Source organism: Diplotaxodon limnothrissa, linkage group LG12, assembly GCF_057381915.1.
Source record: "Diplotaxodon limnothrissa isolate DT_005_m linkage group LG12, D_limnothrissa_male_GT1.1, whole genome shotgun sequence".
In the NCBI taxonomy this organism is placed as follows: domain Eukaryota; kingdom Metazoa; phylum Chordata; class Actinopteri; order Cichliformes; family Cichlidae; genus Diplotaxodon; species Diplotaxodon limnothrissa.
The window spans coordinates 32,846,018-32,867,820 of record NC_140607.1 but is presented as its reverse complement, the minus strand read 5'-3'; the positions used below and the strand labels follow the sequence as shown (position 1 = coordinate 32,867,820).

The following is a 21,803-nucleotide window of genomic DNA, read 5'->3' as shown; positions in this document are numbered from 1 at the left end:
CAGTGGGGCAAAAAAGTATTTAGTCAGCCACCGATTGTGCAAGTTCCCCCACTTAAAATGATGACAGAGGTCAGTAATTTGCACCAGAGGTACACTTCAACTGTGAGAGACAGAATGTGAAAAAAAAAATCCATGAATCCACATGGTAGGATTTGTAAAGAATTTATTTGTAAATTAGGGTGGAAAATAAGTATTTGGTCACCTCAAACAAGGAAAATCTCTGGCTCTCACAGACCTGTAACGTCTTCTGTAAGAAGCTTTTCTGTCCCCCACTCGTTACCTGTATGAATGGCACCTGTTTGAACTCATCATCTGTATAAAAGACACCTGTCCACAACCTCAAACAGTCAGACTCCAAACTCCGCCATGGCCAAGACCAAAGAGCTTTCGAAGGACACCAGGAAAAGTATTGTAGACCTGCACCAGACTGGGAAGAGTGAATCTACAATAGGCAAGCAGCTTGGTGTGAAAAAATCAACTGTGGGAGCAATCATCAGAAAATGGAAGACATACAAGACCACTGATAATCTCCCTCCATCTGGGGCTCCACGCAAGATCTCATCCCGTGGGGTCAAAATGATCATGAGAACGGTGAGCAAAGATCCCAGAACCACACGGGGGGACCTGGTGAATGACCTGCAGAGAGCTGGGACCAAAGTAACAAAGGTCACCATCAGTAACACACTACAACGGCAGGGAATCAAATCCTGCAGTGCCAGACGTGTTCCGCTGCTGAAGCCAGTGCATGTCCAGGCCCGTCTGAAGTTTGCCAGAGAGCACATGGATGATACAGCAGAGGATTGGGAGAATGTCATGTGGTCAGATGAAACCAAAGTAGAACTTTTTGGTATAAACTCAACTCGTCGTGTTTGGAGGAAGAAGAATACTGAGTTGCATCCCAAGAACACCATACCTACTGTGAAGCATGGGGGTGGAAACATCATGCTATGGGGCTGTTTTTCTGCCAAGGGGACAGGACGACTGATCCGTGTTAAGGACAGAATGAATGGGGCCATGTATCGTGAGATTTTGAGCCAAAACCTCCTTCCATCAGTGAGAACTTTGAAGATGAAACGAGGCTGGGTCTTCCAACATGACAATGATCCAAAACACACCGCCCGGGCAACAAAGGAGTGGCTCCGTAAGAAGCATTTGAAAGTCCTGGAGTGGCCTAGCCAGTCTCCAGACCTCAACCCCATAGAAAATCTGTGGCGGGAGTTGAAAGTCCGTGTTGCTCGGCGACAGCCCCAAAACATCACTGCTCTCGAGAAGATCTGCATGGAGGAATGGGCCAAAATACCAGCTACTGTGTGTGCAAACCTGGAAAAGACCTATAGTAAACGTTTGACCTCTGTTATTGCCAACAAAGGTTATGTTACAAAGTATTGAGTTGTATTTTTGTTATTGACCAAATACTTATTTTCCACCCTGATTTACGAATAAATTCTTTACAAATCCTACCATGTGGATTCATGGATTTTTTTTTTTCACATTCTGTCTCTCACAGTTGAAGTGTACCTCTGGTGCAAATTACTGACCTCTGTCATCATTTTAGGTGGGGGAACTTGCACAATCGGTGGCTGACTAAATACTTTTTTGCCCCACTGTATATATTTTTTTCCAAAACAGATTTTCACATTAATTTTTTTAAATCTTTCATTCCATATTTTCAGTTGTCATCAGTTTCAAACGTTAGTTTTTGTATGTTAACTGTCAAGCAGCAAAACATAAGAAGGTCAGAACAGGTATTATAATACAAACATTATTAAGACAGTAAAAATATTCACCAAAGCTTCCTCAGATTGGTTGTGTTGACAAATTTCACTTAAATAACAATGGAAAGGTTTACTGTATGTTTTATTTTTGCCAACACCCAGTATTATTTCATTTTTAAGTATAGTTTTTATTAGTATTTCCATTGAATATAATACATTTTCACATATCGTTTTAATTTAGTTTATTTGTATTGAACTTAATATCCTGGGTAGTGAGGTGTTTCATGGGGTGATGATGAAAAGCTGTTTTTGTGAATGGGAAACGTATTACTTATTAAAAGTAAACTCACTTATGAAGTGACATTCAAGCCTCAATATATTTAGTGAAATTGCTGTTGTTTCTATAGGTGGTGCTGTTTTCTTTTGTTCACTACCAACAGATCTGCCTTTCCTCTCAGCCTCTTCTTAATTTATTCATAGCACAATGAACTAAAACACTACATATACAATACAACACCATCCCTGCTTCTATGCTACATCCAGTGAGTGAATGTGTGTGTGACTGGATGTGTAAAGCGCTTTGGGTCCTTAGTCCTTAGGGACTAGTAAAGCGCTATACAAATACAGGCCATTTACCATTTACAACTGTTTTCAGAAAGACATGATAGATATGATAGATAACATGATAAGACATTCTGACTCAAAATATTTAGAATAACAATTTTTCTGAAATGTATAAACAATATGGACAGTGTGTTCTTGTCCTTTAGTCATGTGCAACATTAATTTGGTAAAATGCTTATGTCTTTATTTTCTGTTCTCAGCGGGGCCAGACTGTCAAAAATGAAACAGGAAGTCAGATGTGTATCATTGCTTTGTGGTATTAACATATCATACACTGTCGGTAAATATGCAAAATTACTGCACTGATGCATTTGTTTAAAATAGCTGTTTTTAAGAACTGGTTCCCATGGTTCATCCACTTGTTCTAATTTGTTATTAGAAATGGAAGTGCATATTTCTTAGCAGAGCATATTGTGATAGCATATTGCCTCCAGCTGAGCAATAGAAAAATGAAATCTCAAAGTCAAACCCTTGTATTAAATGTCATTTTGTGCATTACATTATTACTGCGGCCTCACATACCTTTAACAATGATAAATCTATGCAATTATGGTTAAAATTATAAAGATATTTTTAAAAGAATATTTTTTTAATCTCCCATTTTGGAGAGACATTTTGTAAAAATTGTAGTTGTCTCAGTAATATAAACTGATTCTATATTTTTTTCCCCCTTTTTATTTATTTATTTATTTATTTATTAATTTTAAAATCAAATGTGGCTGTTGGTAACAGAATTACATGCATAGGTATGTGCTGTGATGCAACAAGTGTGTTTGGTTTGTTACATGGTTGGCCCCCAGATGGCATAAACGGACCACATTTTGTTTTCAGTCATAACTATGACTTTTGCAATGATTCAGCTGAACCAGAAGGGGGCAGTAGAGTATCACTAAAATTAGGGTGGACGTTTTAGTAACAACCTTTAGTACACCCGTTAACATAGCATATCTGGTTCTCTTCGACTCCCACTCACACACAGAGCCACACACACCCACACATACACCCACATACCAGTAAGAACATACGCACGCACGCACACACACACACACACACACACACACACACACACACACTCTGTTTTGTAACAGATGTCCTTTCAGACAGAAGACTCTGCTGAATAATTAAGCAAATTAACTTGATGAGTAGTTTTACTTCAGTGTGCCCTAAGCAAAACTGTACTTCATTAAAAGAGTGTTTTATTAGAGGAGGTGTAACATTCAGTTGCTGTTGACATTCAGACGAACAGGTCTTTCACAGCACAGTCTGAAAATCAGGCTCTTTGTTAGGCTGCTGGTGCTCGGCTGTCCTCTCGAAATATTCATGCTCTCTGCTTGTTTTTCAGTCAGTCTGCTGCTCTTGCCCACCTTCCTGTGTGCTTCTCAAACTTCTCTTTTTCCCTCATCAGTTCGACTGGGTACCGGGAAAGATAATATCCAGAAAGGCAAACAGGCCAACCCCGTCTCATAGCAAGCAGTAATGCCTATGCTGTACCACACTGCAAAACACGTGAATTTTCCATAAAGGCTGATAAATTGTAACTTGTGTTTTCTGGCCTGTTGTTTTCTATTAGCTGGTTGCAGTGTCACATGATTCCCGAGTGTTACATTTAAAGTCCCATTACTAGATGTTGCTTCGTTTTTATGTGTTTAAATTAGTTTTTATTAGCTATGTCAATTTTTTTTGCCTTTTTCTTTTTGGTATGTTTATGCCGACTTTGATTTGAACTCTTTCTTCATTTAGGTTGGCACCAAAACTAGAGTTTGTGCTGTAGACCATTACATATTTTACTTGAAGACTGTCAACTCCAGTTTCAGAGCAGTGGAACCGCCTGATGGCAGAATCCATCAGGGGGTTCCACTCAGCGATGCCTCAGTCCTTCACGGTTCACACCGACAAGGCTTTAAACATCACTGGAGACCATGGAGACCAACTCACCTTTGTCATAACTGTCTATGACACTTCCTTCAATCTGATTTTGAATAAATGCAAAAGTTGAGGAAGCTGGGCTGCATTCATAGCCAGGATACATGTGGAACATTGATGATAACACAATTTAATGACGATTTCCACATAAAATGTTATAACTGGGGAATAGTGTAACCTAACAATAGCTGTGTAAAAGTACATATGAAGGCTACAAAGTACACATACTTTTGAAACAGATGGCATAGATCCAAGTGTTAGTCCACTGTGTGAAAAGCATTTCCTGACCTTTGTTTAGTGTCATCCATTACAAGATGACTATTGCCAGGCAGGAGATGTTTGTCTGGCTGCAAATATCTTCTGTCCTAAAAATAAACAATTATTTGATTATTTAAAAAAAAAAAAGGGGGGGGGGGGGGGGGACACACAAATAAAGCTCAGCAATGTTTTTACACATTTACTTTCTTTGAGAAATCTTTGAATAAAAACCTGCTTTTGATAAAAATCAAACGAAGCCATAACAGAAAACATCCTTAATTGAAGGTCGGCTGTCTTCTTTGTCTGGTCACACATGAAGTATTCAGTACAGCTGCTGCTCCTCTCTACTGAGGGTGTTGCTTTGTACCAGTAGTCCCCTTAATGTCTTAAATGGTTTGTACAAAGTTTGACTAAAACACCCTGGTGTCGCTGGGATAATTATAGTGTTTCCCACTGATTTATCAGTATCTCTTCTGGCCTTTCTTTTTGTGTTTTGGAACTCTTTCACAGGAAACTTGTCTCCAACTTTTTTTATTTGTTTTACCCAAACAAACCTAAAACTGGGAGTTCCACTAAATGATAACAAAAAACACCTCAAAAAGTTGATTCTGTTCATCTGGATGTAGCTTTTTCTTTCTTTCTTTCTTTCTTTCTTTCTTTCTTTCTTTTTTTTTTTTTTACAGCTTAAAAAAATGAAACCAGGAATGTCATTGATTTAACTTTATCCGACTAATATTATTTCAGCAGAGAAAATAAAATTGGTGCATAACTTTAAAAAATGGTATGATAGGTTCAGTCTTATTTTTCTCATATAAAATGTAATACCAGTTTCAAAAGCAGAAGCACTAAACCTGAAAACCCGAGCAAATCTTTGAGCACTGATAGAAATTTCCCCACCAGATGTCACATGACCAAAGTCTATTATGACGATTTAGATGATCTTTGTTTATATCGTCAACATCTTTTCCTTTGTCTTCCATATTTTATCCTCATTCTTTTCTTTGCCTTTTTCTTTTTTTTCATTTGGTCCATTGCTTCCACCTCCCTCCACTTCCCCCACTGCCTCTCCCTGGCTCTCCAAAGACAAGCTCTGGCCACACAGAGCCACTAATGGACTCTCTAACAGGGGGGCAAGCTAAAGATGTGTGAATGCGCAGCAGCAACTCCACCACCACTACCACACAAAGTGGTGAGAGGCACTTTGGGCTGAGAGAAAAACCTGGTTTTACACAAGCGTTCTTCATATTCTTGCTGAGAATACGAGCTGAGAGAAGGAGATGTGTCATAGCTTCAGAACACTGCCACATTTGCACATCTGTATTTGTTTCTGTATTTTAATGGTATTGTGCAAGTACCTGTTTGTCAGAACATCTGTATAAATAGAGCACATGCAAAAGCTTTTTAAGGGTTAATGAGCCCCATGAGAACATTTAGCACACGAGGCAAGAAGTGGAGGATGCTCTTAAGTGTTTTTTAATAGTTATATATTTCTTCTAAAAATCTGTAGGCTGTTGCAAAAATCCATATAAATATATATATTTATTCAACTGCCATGAATGAAAGCAGAAAAAAAAAATATGTTGCTCCAGTTTGTGAGTCATCAGGAATTATGTTAAAATTGGCAGGCACGGACATTAATATACTTTACAGTCTTGCCAGCTTATATATCACATAACCAGACAAGTACAAAACATACCAAGTGAATGTATGTTCCTCTGCAATGTGGTGTTGAAGGAAGGAAACTAATGCAAGTTAATAGAATATTTCACTACTGGCTCTTGGGATTGCAGTCCACGAGCTGCAATGAGGATGAGTCATACAATTTGAAGGCAGCCGGTCAGTCGTTTGTGCTGCAATATACACACATTATCCAGCCCACCCCTCCAGACAAGTCCACACACACACACAAACTCTCGTACACGTGAAGAATTTTTTTTTGAATTCGTGTCCTTGTGTTGAGCAGCTATACTGCTGATCTTTGCTCAGCACGACAGGTTTCCTCTGTGCTTTTTCTCTGTAATCTTTGACATCTGAAAGGAATGTCCTCATGCCCTGTCTTCAGACAGCTTTACATGCATAAAAACACCTAATTGGCTTCAAATGCCATCAGCAAGAAAAAGAGATGAGTAAAAGCAGTGGATAGGGAGGCACAGAAGATGCGAGATAAGGAATCGGAGGTGGACAGGAAAGTGAAGAGGGTATGTATGGGGATGGGGGTGCGCGTGCAATATCAGGAGAGAAAATTAGGGCGAGACATAGGTGATGACAACGGGAGGTGAAGAAGAAGCGTCTTCATGTTGCGAAGAAAAAAAGCAGACGCATCGGGAAAGGAAAGCGACCAGAAGATGCAACCCCCCACCCCCAACACCTGTCTTCCTGCACACCCATAGGTGGTCCCTATTGGCTGTTAACTAATTAGCAGACTCTAACTTTGAGTCCCACTGATTACACTGCAAGAACATCCACAAACCCCCAATTCAAAAGAGTCAAGATTAAAAAGGGAGACTGCATATATTGAACTCAGCCATTGCCCTTTTCACCAAATCCTGTTTACAGTGGCGGTGAGATAGACCAGCTACTGTCCCAGTGGCATTTCATTGCCATTTAGCCTAAAGAAGCAACACATTTAGAGGTAATTAGTCCAATTATGAGGCTGTTATCTGCATTTCTCAAAGCCTCGCCACGTGTTAAGCTCGCACCATTAATGGTGTTGGGGCGTGCTATTTGCATTAATCACTGCAGTTTCTCGACAGTTGATGTGGAGATGCAGGGTTATTCAGGTGAGAGCAGAGAATGGAAGATTGATGATGATGTGGCTCCAGAATTACATCTGAAGTTATGCATAAACATGGCCAACATCTGCTAATAAAAGGGGTGAAACACAGAAAGGGCTCATTAAACTAAAGGCCTGACCATAAAGAAAGTTTTGTTTTTGTTTGTTTGTTTTTTTTTAAACCCGAGAAGGTTATGGAATCTTATGGAAGAGCCTTTTGTCTTTTTATGCATTTACATACACCTTTTAGGAATTTGTTATCTATAAATAGCAATTCTGAGGCAAGATATAACGAGAAAGGGAGGAAGAAAAACTGAATACACTGAACACGAGACAAGGGACTATCAAAATAAAACCGGAAACATGAGACACGACCTGACAGAATACAAGGAATAGAGGGAGTGAGAGACACGACTGGAACACGGATGAATAAACATTCAGACAGAACTTATCCTACGTGATAGACATGACAGACCAAATACAAAGAACGCAGGAAGGAGACAGAGAGACATCAAAAGTGGAAATGCAAAAGGACCTAAACGATCTAATCAGAGCTTGTAAGCACAAGAAAACTAAACATAAGTCACTCAGAGTATAACTAAACTCAGAATTCAGAACTTCAACCAGATTCAAACTGTCCAAATACTGAACCACTGGGTTACAGATCCAGCATCATGACAGGTATTGGGTCTGATGAGCACTGGCCGATTGGCAGTGTTCAATTAACAAAATCTGAGCTTGATTTAAAGACTTTAATCTGTAGCTTTTCATTGGAATTTTAAATATAAGATATAAAGAGTCAGAGGCTGATAAAACAAAATAAACCTGTCAGATGTATCAAAGCAGTGGCCAAATCAACAGTATAAGACAGTCTTAAAAAATAATAAACTGGCCAACTCTACAACAGTGAAAGGCCTGAAAGACCATTGAAAAGACAGCTAAAGTGCATAATGACAGAATTATTCACAACGTCTAACCAAGTAAAGCACATGCTTGAAGAGGCTGGCTTGTTACTATCACAATCTACAATCAAGAGATGTCTTCATGAATGTAATTACAAATAGTTTGCTACAAGGTGCAAAGAACAAGAAGACCACCCAAGAAAAAGATCAGATTTTATCAGAAAGCATCGAAAAAGACCTGCACAGTTTTGAAAAAATAATTTGAAGGACCAAGATTGACTTGTACCAGAATGAGGGGAAGAGAGCAGCATCTCAAGAAATGAAACAGAGCATTTAGGGGTGTCCATGGATTGCTAGGGATTTTCATCCATATATCAAAGACAATTCTTGAGTTTAAATTTGTCCAGTAAGCTTGTCCAGTTAATTTTGAGCTCATGAAAATGGGGCCACGTGTACTAGAAATTGCTATAATTCTTAAAATAAAAAAAAAACCTTTTTATTCTATGGTAAAACATTTTTTTACTCACACTGTATAATCTTATCATCTAGTGCCACTAACAACCTGCACTTATAAGTCTATACTCTCCTTAGTATTATTACAGTGCGAGAATGTGCACCATGTAAAAACAAAAGAACCAGGAAGAGAATTATTAATTAGCTTTAGAGTTTCCAATCAAATCACATTTAAAACTTACCCTGGTTTTGTTTGCCTCAAATGAAAGAGAATATCTGATCTCATTATGACATTCAGAGCTAATGAAAGCAGAAATCAACCAGGACTGTCTCTCATATTATAAGATGGCTTAAGAATTGGACACTGATTTATTGCTCAGATCATCATCATCAATTCATTTTCATCAATTGGGAATCAAAAGTGGCTCAAAGTATATTTTGATCATTTTACAGTTTCACACAGTTAATATAGTTTTGTTTAGTAATAAAATAATAAAAAACCCATAAAATAATGCAGTTTTAAGGGCACTGGAAGAAAGCCTCAGCAGAAAAACGATTGAATAGCAAAACATTGATGTCAGCAGGTTATTGTCTTGTTGATATGCCTTTTGCCCCATGAAGTTAGGGTTATTTAAATTATTAATTACACATTATATAAAGAGCATTTTTAATATCAAAACTCTCCATGAAATGCAACTTCAAAAATGTACTGTCTAACGAGCACAAGACACACAAATTAACTTAAATCACAGATCTCAAAGGGGTTACGCTCAGTATGTGTTCTTCATCTAATTTAGCAGCGAGCTGTTTTTGATTTGCCTCAGGCTTTTGCTTAGGTGAGATGATCTGAAACAAGAAATTCATCAGTCAGCTCCTGTTACTATTTTGCTAAAGCTGTTGCTAAGATACTAGTGTGCTTCATGGACTGAATCAGGACTTGAAGCAACAGTTTTATTAGTGTGATTCAAGTTCATTGCTTCTCATGCAGAGAAATTTCACTTGGGTATCAGCTTAATAAACACTGTCAAAAGTATTTTTTAAGTGAGGCAGGCTTACACAAGAGTATAACTGCCAAAAGGAATATTGTAATTTAAATCATCGATGTTGGCATATCCAAAAGCTACCTATTTGGTAATTGGACAGCCCGAAGGTATTAAACACCCTTCAATCAGCCCCAGTCTGCTATCTAATGTCTCTCACCCGTAAGCTATAAAACCTATCGGTGGTCTTTGATTATTCATGTTGGGTCAAGCAGAATTTTTACACTTCTCAGTGGCTTGTCATGGTTTTATTTCTGCTAATAAAGAAGGGATGATTGAGGAACATCTGTGGATGAGCACTCCTTTACAGCCTGTCTTTCTAAAGGATTTTGCAGCTATGAATTCTGGCTTTAGATATATGTAAGCGTGATCTTCAGGCAGCCTCACTGAGGGCAGAAAGGCAGCTACAGCATGATAAATATTCTGATCATAGTTTTGGATTTGCCATTGTTCTCGGAAACATATTCTGTGCAGGAGATGCATAACCACGTGCCAGGCAGTGCTGACAACCAATTGGTTTCTATGACAACCAAGACAATACCAGGTTCCCTGATTATAATTGTCAGCCAGAGAGCAGGAACTAATCAGGGACACTGTTTTTTTAAATATAATATAAAATTATTATTTATTATATATATATATATTCATATTACTGGTTGTTTAGCCTTTACCTTCTGTTATCTCCAGTTTAATTGGTTAAAATAACTATGAATGAACGAGAACAGTAACAATCCAGGTTATTTTTTCTGTGCAGAATTTTAGTTCTTTTGATTTAAAGCACTATGCTGAGAGTCTAAATAGCAGTAGTAGTAAAGCACGCAACGGCTAAAAAAATATTGACCAATAAAAAGTAAAAGAGAGATCTTTAGAACTGATTCAGTCTATGCAAGGATTGTCAGAACTCTGAAACTGTGAAAAAGAAAACTATATATGTGTAACATGGCTATTGTGTTTATAGTATACAGACTGAGAGCGATCTACACAAGAATTCCATTTGCCTTGACTGAGGGTTTTATGCACAAATGGCAAATAAAGAACCTTGAACTTTGTATTGTGAACAAGCAAGATACAACCAATAACTGTTATTTCCATCCGCCTCTCCATGACATGTAGTTATATTTCTAAAAAGGGACCTCAGTGCGTGGTAACATGAAAGAAGTGGCACTGGTGGCATCTGACCAATCCATACAAATGTAGATCTATATTTTTATCAAATCAGCTGATTTTGCAGAAGAAGATAAAACTATATTGTATGAAAAGATAACACAAATAATATAGATGGAAAGCAACACCAACACAGCTCCTGCAGACAAAGCAGTGGCATGAATGTGTGCAGCAGTTTACTGTTAAAAGTGCTGCAAGAATGTGTTTTCTTCAGTACGACCGCTAAAGATCTACTATAGTAAAGTCTATCACAGTATTATCATTCAAACACAGGAGAAAATTGTTTTGTTTTTTTTCACCTGCAGCTTTGGTGGTGTTTAACAGTTTGAGAGAAAGTAAAACAATAAATCTAAAAAACAGAATTCAAATGTTTCCTTAGTCTCAATGTAAATTTGATGTAAGATCAGCAAGTACATATAGGTGTCCTGTTTTAGGACCAAAGATGAATCTTTATAGAACAATACAATTTTTATAAAGTTGTTTACAGTTAACAGTAAAAAACAGTTTCAGCTATATTTATCACCAAAGTTCATTAGGGAAACATAAAGACTTTGGGTGCTATTAAAAAACTTTCCGGCTGTCCATACACAGAAGTCCAAGGGATTTTCCTCGAATGGTGAAGCTATTTTACAGCGATTTGATTGGTCAGCGATTTAATACCTGTTGGTCACTAATCTAGAAGATAATCATGCTCAAAATGTAATTAACTGGACTTTTGGTCCAAAAGTTTTCATACCAGAGGCATGGCAACAATCATTCACTCTAACTTATTAATCAACCAAAGACCCAGACAGAGTTTTAATTCATTTGAAAGCCTGACTTTGAGCCTTGTCCACTGTAACTGGAAAACTTAAAAAACAGTTTTATTTGTTGTTATGTATTGTTGACCTGGTGCTTACTCAGAGTTTTTATCTGATTTCTCAGAGTTTTTATCTGATTTAGGGGTCAGCTCAGATAAACACATTATTGTCTGTGATTTTAACATCCATCTAGATAGTCATCTTTCAAAATTTAAAAGAAGCCACCCATAACTTTAATCCCGCTCTAGATCTTGTTCTGAGATATGGCATAGAAACTGAAAAGTTAACAGTATTCCCAGAAAATCTGCTTTTGTCTGATCATTTCCTAATAACATGTACATTTACAATAATGGATTACTCAGCAATGGGATATAAATTTCGCCACAGCAGATGTTTCTTAAAGTGTGTAACTAAGTTTATAGATATAATTTCCTTCAAACATATAATTCTCAAACACACACCTTAAAGCAGATAACTCATAATCTGGAGAGGAAATGGTGTCTCACTATTTTAGAAGATCTCCATTAAGCCTGGTAAAATTGTCATGGTCCCTGTGCCTCCCCGGCCAGCCCAGTGTGGCCACAAGTGTTTGTTGTTTTTCTCTCACTCTGTCTCTCCTACCTGTCTGCCTGGGCGGAGCTCTGATTGGGCTCCTGCCCTTGGCCCACGCACCTGCAGCTGATCTCGAGCGGATTGCAGTTCTCTGGCTCTTAAGGCTGGGGCTCTGAGCTGTTCGTCGCTGGAATATTGAGTAACTCTCGTTAGTATTGCCTGGCTTCCTTGCGATTCTACTGTTCCCGTGTTTGCCTTCGACTTACCCTCGTCTGTGTAAACAGGTTTACCTGGATCAGCCCTTTTGTGACCCCTGGACCCCGTGAGTAGGAGAGTGAGCTGAGCTGCTTGTGTGGAGACTGTTTGGACGAGGAGCAGAGCGAGTGCGAAGAAGTGTGTCTCCCCAGCCAAGTGATCCCCGGGACCCTGGTGTTTCCCCCCCCTTCACGTGTATATAGTGCACCAGTGTGATTAATAAAGTGTCGTTGAACTGTGCTACCTCAGTCTGCGCCTGAGTCCGTTCCACTCCCGTGACAAAAATAGTTTGTTGCTCTATAAAAAAGCCACGTGTAAAGCCAGAACATCTCACTATTCATCATTGATTGAAGAAAAAAGAACAACTCCAGGTTTCTCTTTAGCCAGGCTGACAAAAGGTCAGAGCACAGTTGAGCCAACCATTCCTTTAACGTTAACTAGTAATGACCTCATGAATTTTTTCACAAATAAGGTTTTAACCATAAAAAAAAACAACTGGTAATCATTAAAGCATCTAAGTAATCATTAAAGCATCGAACAAATCATTAGCAGGGGAGTTTTTTTGGGGGGGGGGAGTTTCAATCAGGGTTCACAGCTCATTACAATAGGGAAACGGCATTAACGCCATGGGGATTATAGGCACAGTGATGCTGTGGTTTGAATCATATCTATCTAACACACTCTTCACACACAAAGGTTAACTATAGAGCTCCATAGGGTTCTGTACTGGGACCTATTCTTTTTACATCATACATGCTTTCCTTTGATACCGTCATTAAAAGCCATAGCATACATTTTCACTGCTATGCAGATGACATCTAACTTTATCTATCTATGAAGCCAGATAACACACCTCAATTTATTAAACTGCAGGGATGTCTTAAAGACATGAGGACCTGGATGACCTCTAATTTTTCTGCTTCTAAATTTAGATAAAACTGAGGTTATTGTACTCACCCCTAAAAATCTTATCTAACCAGATTTTTACTCTGGATCGCTGCTGGTTTACTTGCCGTTTCTTGGGTACTGGTATTTAAGAGTTGAATAGGAGGAAGAGCCTTTATCTTCCAGATCCCTCTCCTGTGGAACCAGCTCTCTGTAGGGTGGTGATGTGTTAGCAACTATTAAAAATTCTCAGATGCAGAACAAATGAAAATATTTAAAGAAAAAAAATGACACCCTTGAAACTTGCCATATATCAGGACTCTTGTGTCTTCAGTTGTCTCTTCCCATAACTCATCATTTCTTCCAGCATCTTCTTCATAACATTATAGAAAAGCTGCTCACTACCCCCATCGCCCCCACCCTCCTCTAACTTTTGCAATTCTTCTGGGACTTTTTATTGCTGATATTTTCGTGGTTCATTTGATGTTGCCATTGTGAAAGTGTGTGCATTTGCATTGCTTATAGTTCCTTAGAGACAATGTCAGATGGAAGAAAAAAAAAAAAAGGCACACAAAAAGAAGAGAGTATGGGGTTGTTGACAGAAAATTTGCATTAATGGTGGCTTGACGGTCAAAAACATTTTTTTAAAACTGTGAGGTCAAGTTTGTGCACACTCAGTCATGCATGAGATGCTGCATCTGCTTCGATGTACCCAAGATCAATTGTACTTTATGTTTTGTTTTTCTAAATAGCCTTTTGGTTGTGCATTTGGTTGTGTAGATAGACGGATAGAATACTGCACACTATTTCAGTCGTTTCTCTTCCAGATCAATAAACACATTCCTTTTTTGTTTCTTTCTGAAGAACAACTTGAGGAGGATAAATTGCACAATAATGGAGGTAAAGTATTGTCATCTGAACTCAAAAACACTCATTTTGGCTGCTCACTTTCAAGTATTTTTTTCTCTGTTGATCTTTCTCTGTCATTCAGCTGAAAGTTTAGTTTTAGTAAAAGTCAGCTTGTGTTTTAACTCATGCAGCTTTGCCCTGTTCTGTTCTTGAGCACTTTTCCATTTCTCATTCTCTTCCTCCATCAAGCGATGCTTAATCTGCTCCACGCCAGCATATTTGAACACCACTGCTGCTCGTGTGCTCACATCAGATAATGGAAAAAATGTATTTTTCATTGCTCAGATTAATGCAGTTAACTTGTTGTAAATATATTCTTTGCCCTAGGACTTCATCAAATGCTTCAATTAAGACAAAAAATGCTTATGGATATTTTAGTATTACACACACACGAAGAACGTGCTTAGTTTAACTGCACCATTTTATTGCAAAATGCTCAAATTACAAAAAAATAACTTCTTCCTTTAATCTAAGTTGTGTCTTGATATACAGACAGTTTTAGTTTTGGGTTCATTTAAAAAAAATGTAAGTATTTTTTGTTTTGCAGAGCAATGTTGCATTTTAGTTTTTCATGGGTAGTCTTTTACAAAGCTGTGAGAAACATGAACAGAATTCCATTTATTATTCCATGTAAAATATATTGCACACAGTACTATGCAAAAGTCATGAGTCACCCCTCAAACCTTTGTTTTTTCCATGGAGTTTTTAGTGATTTTTAAGAATGGTCTTAAGCTATAGTTATTCAGGGTTTTTTTTTTTTTGAAGATCTTTAAATTGGCTGTTTTTTTCACTCATTTTCAGCGAAGTTCTTGTACTTAAGTACACAAAAGTACATACAGTCATGTAAGGAAATAGGAAAAAATCCAGGAAAGCACAAGACCTGACAGAGTCATCAGTTCAGTGGCAACAGAATTTGAACACGTTAACTCAAATTGTTAGAGGTACAGAGCGAGTCAAGAAAGAGGTACAAGAGTGAGTGTCTACAGCCGTCTATAAACATGTTGGAGACTCTGTCATGGTTTGGGGCTGCGTTTCAGCCAGTGGTGTATTTAATGTTTTTTGGAATTATGAATGCGGAAAGTACATTCAGATTTTGAGCCAACATGCAGTACCTTCTGAACATGGCCTTAGAGCTGTTATATATCAGCTTTATTTTTCATCATAACAGTGATCCCAAACATACTGCCGAAGCAGTAAAAGCATACCTGGATAGAAATACACACAATGGAACATTATCAGACATGGATTGGCCTCTCCAGAGCCCAGAGCTCAACATTACTGAAGAAGTGTGAGAGTGGAGCAAAAAGCAGTCACCATCCACAGAAGAGCTTTGAATGTCCTTCAAGAAGCCTGGAGAACTATTCCTGAAGACTAACTGCTTAAGAGAGTTCAGGCTGGGTTGAAGAATGAACATGAAGCTTGTTTTATTTGTACAAACTCTGTTTTTGCCTTATATCTTTTGATGTTCGTTGTTGGATGAGTCAATGAATCACTGCACCTATTCCACTTTTTCCCAGCAAAAAATAAAGAATTGAGGGACGGCTCAAGACTTTCGTACAGTACTGTAGGTGGATATTGAATTGTAGACGGATATCTCCACACCTGGACAAACGAAACCAAAACTATTTGCATGAGTTGAAACCACTACGTGCAGCTAAAATATGTTATTTTGTTATTTTTGTAAAATTGTGAAAAATGTATTTTAGCAACATGTTACAACCAGATGTTTGTCTCTGTCTTTGTGGACTTTCAACAGGGAGCCAGACCAAACAGGACTGGTCCATTCAGTGGCCCACATCAGAATCTGGCAAAGAAAACACTCCGGTGTGCCAGCCAGAGGCCAGTCAGTGGATTCGGTTCCAGCTCTCTCAAAGCCCCAAAGTCCAGTCCAAGTACAACCAGCACATGTGCCACAGCCCACAGGCCCTGGCCCCCCCTTTGTATGCCGATCGACTCACTGTCGACAGCCCCTCTTCAGGGCTCTTCCCTCCCTTGGACTCTGGTCATCGCTCCCTGCCCCCATCACCCCGCCAGAGGCATTTTGGTCACACCCCTCCTCGGACTCATTTGGTGGTCAACACCATGACCCCACCTGGCACTCCTCCCATGCGGCGAAGGAATAAGGTGAAGGCCCCAGGAACACCACCTCCGCCAAGCCGCAAACTTATCCATCTTTTGCCAGGCTTCACCGCTCTGCACCGCAGCAAATCCCATGAGTTCCAGCTGGGGAACCGCTTGGATGACACACAGACACCAAAGTAAGTTTTGTGCTTCTCTGAATTTTTAATGGCAAATAGTGGCAGCCATTTTGGAGCACTGTGTGTGTTTTTGAGTGAATACAGAGGTTATTTTACTTCTAGGCTTCAGAAGTTGGTATTTACGTTTATCATTCCCAAACCATGGGAAAAAACAAATTAAATGTTATTAATGTATTCCAAAGTGTTTTTTTGGAATGTTTGCAAATGAGCCTCTATATGGAAGTTTTGGGCATTAGAACCAAGGATTAAATATCATTTAAAGAATTCTGTGACTAAACAATAAACAATTAAGGGCTGATTTATGTCAAGTTAATCCACTGAATGAAAGTATTATTAAATATATAATTTTTGCCTGTGACTTTACTTTAGACACTATAGTTTACCCTAATAAAAATAAGAAAGTAGCAGAAACAACATAAAGACAATAACAAAATGTAACCATCTGTGATTAAAACACAAATAGGCAATTCCTTTATGAGTTATTATTACCACATTTATGGAATGAATCACTGTATTTTTCGGACCATAAGGCGCACTGGATTAGAAGACGCACTGTTTTCATACATAAGGCGCACCGCATTATAAGGCACATTAAGCGAAACAAAACAGTCAGATAAGTCAAATTTTACTCAACTCATTCTTCTTGCTCCCTCCACTTCCGTACCATTGATTCATTAATGTTGAATTCTCTCGCAGCTGCTATATTCCCATGTTGTTGCAGTATATTAATGACTAACCTCGTATTGTGGATGGATTATCTCACTTGTTCTCTTGACTGAAGTTTGGTCCGTTTACAGCATCCTGCCATGCGATTGCATTTGTTCCTGACCATCGGGAACCCTCACGTTAACTTTTATTGAGTGGAAAAAAGTTAGCATTATTCCTCCAGCTTCACTGTTTATGTTATGCTAACATAGCTGTGTGCGAGCGATCATGTAGCACATCATTATATACCAGCTAGTCCAATTTCAGTAACCCTACAAACATCACTGCTGTTTAGTTTTCTGTCTTCATTTATGTTGGAAGTGATAGCAGAGCTGTACGTTTTAATTTTTTCAGAAATCTCTCAGTCAGATCATGTTTAGGTGCACAGCAAAATCTCCAGTGTTAAATTAACACTGGAGAGTGTCTATATGGGTCCACACCTCTGAGTGTTAAATACAACACTGTTGAGTGTTAAATTAACACTTTTGACAGTGTTATATGTTTAAAAGTAACCTAGTCAGTTTTGAAGATTAGCAAAGACTAACACTGAGCAGTGCTGATTTTCTAACACTGGAAAATAACTCAAAATGTTAGAAATATTCCAGTGTTAGAAAATCAGCACTGCTCAGTGTTAGTCTTTGCTAATCCTCAAAACTGACTAGGTTACTTTTAAACATATAACACTGTCAAAAGTGTTAATTTAACACTCAACAGTGTTGTATTTAACACTCAGAGGTGTGGACCCATATAGACACTCTCCAGTGTTAATTTAACACTGGAGATTTTGCTGTATGGAAACTAGCGAGTTAACTTTCTGCTAACTTCTAACTCCGTTAAATTTAATAAATTCTGTTTTCATGGATGCCTGGATGTTAAACTTCATTGTTACACCTGGTAAAGCAGCAACACTGATCATTTTATTAAAGATGAAATAATTTAGACAGTATTTAACTCTCAGTGATGCCACTGCTCGTTTAACTTTGGGACCTGAAGCAGACTGAGTTTTGGACCCAGATTACTCTGCGAGGCTCTTGACTATGGAGCCGTAATGCTCCGACAATCCATCAAGCGGTGCAGCTTCGTAACTTCCCAAAGTCATACTAAAACATTTTTTGACAGAATGTGTACCACATAAAATCGGTTCGAGGTCTGTAAGCATAGAATTCATACATAAGGCTCACCGGATTATAAGGTGCACTGTCGATCTTTTGTTGTTGAGAAAATTAAAGGATTTTAAGTGCGCCTTATAGTGCGGAAAATACGGTAATTGAAACTTTTACACAACAGTTTTCAGCACAGCATGAAAAGAAGGGACTTTACACCTAGTATACACTTGCAGCTGGTGCACACTGCATTTTGGTGTTGTTTTGGTTTGTCATGCACTTCTTGATTTTTGTTACCTTCATGAAGCAATATGAGTCTATGACTTGCTTTGCTTTGTGTTGACTTCTTCTGCTGCTATTTTTTGTTTCCGAGTAGCAACACCTATCATTCAGGGGAAGAGTCCAGTGTGCCCTGTGCGCCAGTTTAAATGCTTATGAGGCTGTGGTGAAGTCACAGTTGGCGCATCCAAACCTATATACTAAGCTTACTAGTCAAAAACATATGGATTGCAGCTGTCTATCTTGAAAGTCTGACCAAGATCCTACATGTGTCATTATATGGCACCTGAAGTGTTTTCAGTATTTTTTTTTGTATGTTTGTCAGACTTAAATGTTTCAGATAATCAAACAAATGTAAATATTATACAAAGATAACACGAGTAAACACAAAATGCAGTTTCTAAATGAAGACGTTTATTTAGTAAGGGGGGAAATAAATCCAAACCTACATGGCCCTTTGTTTGCAAGAACTGACAATGAGTCTTTTACAGCGCTGTGGAGGAATTTTGGCCCACTCATCTTTGCAGAATTGCTGTAAATTATTGTATCTCTCATTTCTTCCTGAATTTCCTTTGACCCCGCCATAATGTCTGGCTTTTGAGTATCTTTTAGTCTACTTCACTTGGTCCTATTTCAATGATTTCTTGATTGTCAGATATAATTCACAGATACAAATGATATGGGTTTCAAAACTATATTATGCTGTTTTATAGACAGTCAAAATTTGAAGCTGTATGATACCATAGGAGATAAAAGAATTGATAATGTTGCATATTCACACATCTACTTAAACTGATAAAGGCAGAGGGGCAGTGTTACATCTAAGCCATTTAAAAGTATTTATTTTCACAAATGTGAAAACCTGTGATAGGGTTTTAGGGATTTAATCAGTACCAGGAGAGGAATGTTAATATTATATTTTGTTTGCAAGGCAGATGATGATGGATCAAATGCAGAATTAGGTAAGGCTTTGTTTTAATTTAGGTTTGAAGCTTCATGGCTTCTATTTCACCAAATTGTTTCAGTGTAAAAATGATCTCAGTGATAATAGTCTAAGGTAGCGGTGGTCAGTTAATTTCAGTTGAAGCCCTGCCTGAAGCAAACATTCAGAGATGCAGTCCTGTCCTCCCTCTGCTCTGTACAAAGTCTCAAAATGTAATTCATTCTGATCCAAGAAAGGAATGGCTTAGAAGGGAGGTTAGGACCATACCTTTCCTTTAGCAGTTTTACTGGAACTTAATCTTCCACCAGACCCCAATCAGATTAATTCCTGGGAGGACATCATTGCCTATAAAGGACCACCGGCCTGTCGGTAGAGATAAGGGGCCTTCGGGCTGAGTTCCTGACTGGCCTTCCCTATGTCTGGTGCTATGCTGATCAGATTTGGTCACAAACAGGGTCCACCACTGCTTGGTAATCAGGAACCAGAGTCTGCCTCAGGAGAGCTGCACTCATTTTGATAATACCATTAGATGACAGTGCCCCATCACTGCTACACTTGGTAAGTTAATATTTTAGAGCTGTCCTCTGCTTTTATGATGGCCATCTGGGTTATATGTGGTGTGGGCCTGGATGTACACAGGGCTACATCCACAATATCAGTGGGCATGGCTGTGTGTATGTGTGTATCTGCTTGGTGACGACTGGATCATAGCTCCAGTGAATAGGCTCAAACGGCATTAGAGAATTGATTACCGGTCCCAAAGCAGTGATAAACTGCAGACTGTGAATTGAGCCACTCTAATCAATGGAAAATGTATGCCTGGAAATGTTGCAACTCATTGAGACAGGGCAGATTTGCTGGCTTCTCTGATAGCTTAGTACCTCTCCTAATACATCATAATTGGATGCAGAATGGTGCTGGCAAGCATCAGGTTGGTTTTTCGTCTCTGGCGTCTCTTGTTTCTTTTATGTCTGTGCAAGGAAGTAGTAGGTGTCAGTTTGTTTTTCTCTTCCTTGATGCAAAGGAGACTGAAGACTGAATCATACAGTTTGATTATTTCTTAAATGCTGCATCACGATTCGTCATGTGGTTTTTCACTTAAAGATTTGGGAAGATGAGAATCTTACAAATATTCCACCAGAGGGAAAAACCTTGATAAAAATACGTAAAATATCACACAAGTTTTTTTGGTTTTTTTTTAAGCTAAATAAAAAGCTTTTTGCTATGCTCTTTCCATACTTCCCACATTGCCCCCTGTTACTAGGATTTTAATAAGTGCATAGTGCTCCTTGGGTTCTCATTTTCTTGTGCTTAATTGCCTGGCAATGTGGCCAGGACGCAATAGGCAGGGATTACCCTCTGACCCCAAGAGACATTATTCTCCCTTTATCTTAATGAGATATGGGCTAATTTCTCATTATCTAATTTCTGATTATCACTGCACAAAGACAGTGCAGCTGAATGTGCAAGACTGCCCCCCCCATACTTTGTTGAAAGAAAACTCGAGTTTGGTTTTGACAGATACGATATGATAGATAAGGGGGGTTTCAATGTGTGAAAATGTGAAGAGTTCCTCTTGCTATCTTTTTTTTAATTTTTTATCTTGGATGCAATCAACTATAACCATTAACTCAGAGATAAAGATTTTAAAAAGGAGATAAAACATGGATATGAATGGAAAGTAATCATATTCGGCTTTCAGCATTTTTCCACTCATGTTCATGGTGTGTTGTCGTCATCACAGTGTGAAAGCAAAGTTATATTAATATCTGAGTGCTTTCAATTTCAAGATATGTTTAGTGTTATTCTTTTTTGGCATATATATCATCTAAAATCATTTAGAAATGTTTTTGCATTGTACACGTTCTCTAAAGTTGGCTTTCGAAGCATCTTCATATCCTTTCTAATGTATATTAGCCTCCATTTCTACGTTTTTTATTTTTTCACACGATAGGTTTGAGATACTGACATTTTTGCAATCATGGCTTGAAAATTGATTCCGAATGCTTTTTTTCATCGAAAAGCTCAGCAAATACTGTGGTCTGCTGGTGTGGACGCTCGTCTTCTGCTTGATAGCTTTGTCCTTCTTGGTTTAATGTGTTTGTCTGTGTGATAATGTGTTTTCCTTTCAGCTTGCAGTGAACCACAGGATGGTTTCTATCCCTCCATAGAAATAATGAGCAAATTGCCTCCTTACCGATGTGTATCTATGAATTCAAGAAACTCTCACCCTGGAATGAAACCGCTGCCAATTTTGCAAGT

General features: G+C 38.4%; 1 protein-coding gene across 1 annotated transcript in view; it reads left to right on the top strand.

Moving 5' to 3' along the window:
- ksr2 (kinase suppressor of ras 2) overlaps window positions 1-21,803 on the top strand; it is a 110,958-nt gene that overhangs the window by 14,873 nt on the left and 74,282 nt on the right. The window contains exons 4-5 of the mRNA XM_085368713.1: window positions 14,209-14,244; window positions 16,010-16,511. Of these exons, the coding sequence (XP_085224839.1) occupies window positions 14,209-14,244; window positions 16,010-16,511 (538 nt within the window). The remainder of the gene's footprint in view (window positions 1-14,208; window positions 14,245-16,009; window positions 16,512-21,803) is intronic.